The 5,873-nt window shown below is 39.9% G+C and overlaps 1 protein-coding gene across 1 annotated transcript; it reads right to left on the bottom strand.

The window, feature by feature from the left end:
• Positions 1–3,645: 3,645 nt before the first annotated feature.
• Positions 3,646–5,388, bottom strand: LOC121977677 (probable serine/threonine-protein kinase WNK11). Its single transcript, XM_042530133.1, has 4 exons — positions 5,281–5,388; positions 5,028–5,171; positions 4,424–4,946; positions 3,646–4,273 (listed from the first exon to the last, which is right to left on the bottom strand). The coding sequence occupies exons 3-4, from the start codon at positions 4,925–4,927 to the stop codon at positions 3,803–3,805; spliced, it is 975 nt and encodes a 324-aa protein (XP_042386067.1). The 5' UTR covers positions 4,928–4,946; positions 5,028–5,171; positions 5,281–5,388; the 3' UTR covers positions 3,646–3,802.
• Between the last annotated feature and the right edge of the window lie 485 nt (positions 5,389–5,873).

The following is a 5,873-nucleotide window of genomic DNA, read 5'->3' as shown; positions in this document are numbered from 1 at the left end:
TTCAAACCAAAGTGCTACACATAATTCCCAAACTAAAACCTGTTCATACCCAAATCTAATAAATTCTGAATTAAGTTTCCATGGCAGCAAACTTCAGAAACTAACTGATCTCATAGCTAATCCCCCTGTTCCGTGCCACGACAAGGAAACTATAAGGAACAAATTGCTCAACATACTTAACTCTTCCATATTCTTTCTTTGAGTCTCACGGCAGCAAGCCCTAACCAAAATCTTCACAGCAAAATTTGAAAACAAGAAGAACAAGAATCCGGAACTACTCTACTGCAGGTGAGGAAGCACTTACCATGTGTTCTTGAACTCACAGCCGGAAAGAAAGCTCCTAGGGTTCGGATAACTCGAGTTTTCCAGCTCTTCTTCGTGCTCACAGCTTCTCCTCGACGAGAAGATCTTAAGGAGGTGAAGAACTCTCGGGATTTGCCCTTCGCCGGCCGCCGGAGAGAAGCCCTAGCTTCTCTTTCGTTTTCGCCCGAAGAGAACGCCGCCCGACGCCGCGCGAGAAGAAAAGAGAGGAGAAAGGTTCCTAGGTCACGAGAAATCAAGCCCTAAGTTCCTCTCTTTATAACTCAAATATTCTGTTAACCAACCACTACTTAAATATATTTCGCTATCTTTTCTAAACAGCACGCCCCGCTTGGGCACTTGGCTATTGCGCTCCGCTTAAGATTCGGGTCGGGCCGGAGTCGTGGGTTCGAACCTCGGCCGAATCCCTTTTATTCCTATTTATTTTCTGTTTATTAACTACTACTACTTAAATACAATTTCGACCTCTATTTGATTAGCAACGCCCGCTTGGGCACTTGGTCAGCCGAATCCGCTTAAGGCTTGGATCGTGTCGGAGGTCGTGGGTTCGAACCTCGACCAAACCTCTTTAATTTTTGCAACTTCTTCCTTTTGGTAAAAATACCAAACGAACTCCAAAAATTGCATAAAAATACTCTAAAAATTTCTAGAATATTTCTAAAGCATTTCTAAATATTTTTAATTACTATTAGGACTCCAAATATTAAAATTTGGGGTGTTACACAGGCAGACCCACATTCAACTTCAGCGATTCCAAAAGCTACTGGGAGGATATTGTATTAGCATCAATTGTTGTAGTCATCAACAACACACCTGGATACTTTCCTCTTAGATATATGGTATCAATTTCGATCGTTTTGCAAATATAAGACCTGAATGCTCTTCGGTAAGCTCCAAAATCCTAAAAACAATGTTGAAACTGATTACCATTCCTTTGTAGTGCCACATAGGTTTCCAGGTCCCTGACTCTTAACTCATGTAGATATAGTGGAAGATCTCTATAAGCTTGATCATAATCTCCAACGACCTCCTTCATCACTTTCTCCCGAGTTATGTATATTTTTCTATATGATATGGTCACTCCAAACCTTACTTTTATATCTAACATAATCATACTTGGTTTATACTGTTCATTTGCAATAAATTGCTCTTTAACAAAACATGGTACAAAGGAGGAAGAGCATGCTTGATGATCAACACTTTCCCTGATATGCCACATTGGTGTTCCTTTACATATTTTGTAACAGTGAGCTCTACATCCCCCCAGCAACTATTCTCTATGTATATGATTGATTGAAGCAGATGACTTTTACTTTATTTTTTCGGGTGTCAACTGGGTTATATCTCATATACTTAACCATGACATATTTCACAAGTGCATTATTGAACTCTTGTCGAGACAGAAAAATCTGTCCAACATAAAATTCATGCTCATCTGTTGCCTCTTCAATTTACCTTTGGAGTAATCGAGAATTTATAATATATGGATCATCAGCTATTGGGAACTCCTCCTCTAAGTCACTGTACTGCTCTGGGGGGGTTTCATATTGTTTAACCTGCATATCATTAGCTAAGAATTTTTGTACATCTATATTGCATTGTAATTCCTTTTCATTTTGGTATAATGTCCTTCCTCCTCACTCCAAGTAGGCTCAAAGTAATCAACAAGTATTGTATAAGGATTCAGAACTTCATCTTCTGAAATATTTGCTTCTTCATTTAGATCAAATGTCAAATTACTACTTATATTTCTATTTGTGTTCTGCACACGACTATACTCAGAAGACGATGGAATATTTGTTCTAGATAATTCTCCTACATTAACTCCATATCTCATGTAAGAATTTGTATCAAGTGTATTCCATATCTCAAAGAGAATTTCTTCAGTAATATGATCGTCCCTGATAAAAAACAAATTACAAGCTAATTTAGCAAAGTTATAACTACATAATAAGTGATGTTGTACATACTAATTTAGCAAAGACCAAGTAATTATATATACGGTGTACATATTAGATTTTCATAATTTATCAGTAGTTGTGACACAATTCAATTGATATGGACCTAGGATTTGTAATTTTCCATAATTTCAAACACTTGAAAGGGTTGAGCAAAGAAATAGTATATATGGTGTAAATGTAAGTTTTAAGCAAAAATCACGCAAGACCTGATATGATCTCACATCAGACCCATGTTGGGCCCGATATGGGATAATATCATACCCATGTTAAGCCTGATATGGGATAATATCAGGCCCAATGTGGACCTGATATCATCCCATATCAAGCTTTCATTGAAGCATAAATTCTAGTAACGTTGGACAACCACTCAGAGCCCTGAATAAGCAATGGATAGCACAATTTACCTCCTTACAACATCAGAAAGTAACAACATATTCATTGGGTGTAATCAAACAACTTTAGGTCCTTAAGTGAGTTTTGGTCTAAACATATTTATGGACCTAGGGTAATTGGATTTATGCAAACTCCTAATCACTACGAATGGTTAAACGAGGAGAAGGTACGTATGATATCAAACCAAATTTTTTATCAATGAATACAGTGGACCTGATATGATTGCATATTAGGCCCAACGTCCTGATACCTACCATATCAACCTAATATACATGAGCAAGGTCTAGCTAAAATCTAGCATCATAGTGGAGCACCTTGTAGTGTTGTTGAATATTTATTATTTCCCAGACATCGAATGAAACCATAAACACGATTTTTTTTCATCACCCTTTGCTATCAAACTGTAATATTTTTTTTACATGACAACCTTACAGTAGTAAATTTATACATACATCGCTAAATCTTTAACTGTCTTATTCTACTAATTTCCCCCTTGCTACAAATTTGTTCTTCAACGCTGCGGTTCTTAACCGTTGTTGTCCTATGAACTCTTCTTTTGAAACTCTTGCTTTGCAATGCTACCAAACATCACGAGAAGGTATAACAAGTAGAGGAGGTTCATGATCGCTTCCTGTTTATAAGACCAGTAAGAGGGATGGAGGGAGAGAGTGGGCGAGAGGACTTGCAAACAAACCACAAAATGATTTTCAGTTAAAAATGTGACTTGGATACATAGAAAATGATGATTGACAAGAGAAGATTGACAGGAGGAGTAAAACGAAAACTTCATTTTTTGTTATGATTTATTTGATATAAACAAAATTATAATACACTTTTGATAAATACTTAATTCTATCTACACCTTTTGATAAATTATCATTAATTTTTCATATTCTAACCATTATAAAATCATAATGGTTATATAACCATAGTGGCTTAATTGTAACACTTACAATTTAAATGCACCAGATTTAAGAAACGTCCTTCTCGCTTTTAACCTTTAATAGTTATCAACACATGCAACAAATCAAAAACAAACTCAAAAAAGACAAATTACAATTCAATGGAGGAGAAGCAAGTCACACCGTACGGGCTCTTCACCGTGTTACCCTTTTGTTATCCCACAGTCACGCAATCTGCAGGCGAGCGGGATTGGCGGTGACCGCCGACGAGCGCGGCCGAGGCTGAGGAACAGGTGGTTGAAGCATGGCAGCAGCGTCACAGTCTCCATTGTCATCGTCGAGGCCGAGGAAGAACGGGTCGACAAGGAGCTCAGAGGCAGAAGGGCGAGCCGGAGGTTTAGCAAGGCACCGATCGATGAAGGCCTTAACTTCGGAATCTTTGACCTTGTTCAGGGATTGTGGACGCACGCCGGCCATCACCTTCCGGAAGATTTTGGCGACGCTGTCGCACTCGCTGTAGGGGATCTCGCGCGTCACCATCTCCAGAACACACATCCCGAAGGAGTAGATGTCCACCAGCTCGTTGTAGTCCTCCTCGTACAGCTCCGGCGCCATGAACTCCGGCGTGCCCAGGATCGAGTGCGCCGTGTGGCTCTTCCCAACGATCGCCGCGAGGCCGAGATCACCTATCTTCACCTGTGAGCGAACGGAGACAAGCGTTATTGTGGAAAAGATTTCAACAAATACAGTTTTTTTTATTTTTCTAATTGTCACGAATTGGACAATTTGAAATCAGTCGGAACATATGAAATTTGTAAAAGGGTGATTTGGGGCAGAGGATCGAGCCTGGCCAGTGTTGCCATTGATGAACACGTTGGAGCAGTTGAGGTCTCGATGGATAATGCACGGTTCGTGGTTGTGGAGGTACTCGAGGCCTTTCAGTATCTGGCGCGACCACTTCTTGAGGGCTTTGATGGAGACATGGCGGTGTAGCTTCCTATAATCGCGGAGGTTGCCGGAGGTGCAGAACTCGGTGATGAAATTGAGCGTGTTGCCCTCCTCGTCCGTCCACGCTTTGTACAAAGTGATGATGTTCTCGTGCCGCAGCGATCGCAGGAGCCGCACCTCGGCGAAAAGCCGATCCATCATCGGCGGATCCGCCGCGAATCTCCTCAGAAACACCTGGTTCCAAGCCACTTCGATTCCCTCCTCTTGATCGAAGCCACGGTACACCCGCTTCACGGAGCCTGAGCCAAGCAAGTTGTCGTATCGCCCGAATCGCCCCGTGGGATCGGTCTCCACGAACGGCTCTGCATCCTTGTCCGCCGGATCAGCTCGAACCAACGGCATCCTCGAACAAAAAGTTGCACTGAAACACGAAAAAATCGCTCCTAAATCTCCGGAAAACCCTAAATCCGACGACGCCAAAAACCCTAGCACAAATCGGTACCTGGAAGGCTGAAAGTAACGGGATCGCGATCAATAACTCGGGGATCAGATGAAAACAAAAACGAAGCAGATCACGAGGAAGTAGGATGTTCTCGATTCCTTGAGATACAAATTCGTCGAGGCCATAGAAATCGCGATCAGCAGCCTGCAAAAAACCAATTAGCAAGATCTATACCACATCTTCGGGATCTAAACCCTAGAGCGCGTTCCTCGCGCTTTAACCGGCAAGAAAAGAAGAAGATTCTCATGCGTACCTATCATAAAAGAATCCAGCCCGTAGCGGCGGTGGAGGGATCGAAGCAGGAGGCGAGCGCACACACGCAGATGAAGAGCAACAGGGTGGCCGGTGGCGGAAGTAGAAGATGCCAAACTATGGCGGAGGCGTTTTTATAGGGCACGGCTCAGGTTTTGAAATTGACCGAGATTTTTTTCCCGAAATATTCTAAAACGGTTTTAAAATTATTTTTATTTCGCGAATAATTTGCTTATTCAATTATATATATATTTTAATGTTTTTATTGATAATACTAAATAATTTGAATTAAAATTAAAAAATAAAATAAATGGGTGCCCACAAAACAAACTCAAAATCCTAACATTATACTTAAATTTTGAATTAAATAAAACTAATTCAATAATATATTATCTACACTAATTTAGAACAGAAATATAAATATTAGCTTTTTAAAAGTTGAAACTTAATATTTTAAAATCTAATTACTTAAATATTAAGATTTTAATTAATATTTCTTTAGAATTTTTAATATTTAGATCATTTATATAGAGTGCACCCTTGTTAAATTGATTAAAAGGTGTATCACATTTTAATAATTATCAAAAAGACGTA

This window comes from Zingiber officinale, chromosome 4B, assembly GCF_018446385.1.
Source record: "Zingiber officinale cultivar Zhangliang chromosome 4B, Zo_v1.1, whole genome shotgun sequence".
Taxonomy (NCBI): Eukaryota; Viridiplantae; Streptophyta; class Magnoliopsida; order Zingiberales; family Zingiberaceae; genus Zingiber; species Zingiber officinale.
The sequence above is the reverse complement of the archived record's forward strand: the minus strand, read 5'-3'. Positions and strand labels throughout refer to the sequence as shown.

Coding starts and splice junctions, on each gene's coding strand:
- LOC121977677 (XM_042530133.1), bottom strand. CDS start 4,927: ATGCCGTTGGTTCGAGCTGATCCGGCGGACAAGGATGCAGAGCCGTTC. Junction 4,274..4,423: donor TCAATGGCAACACTGGCCAG/GCTCGATCCTCT, acceptor GTTCGCTCACAG/GTGAAGATAGGTGATCTCGG.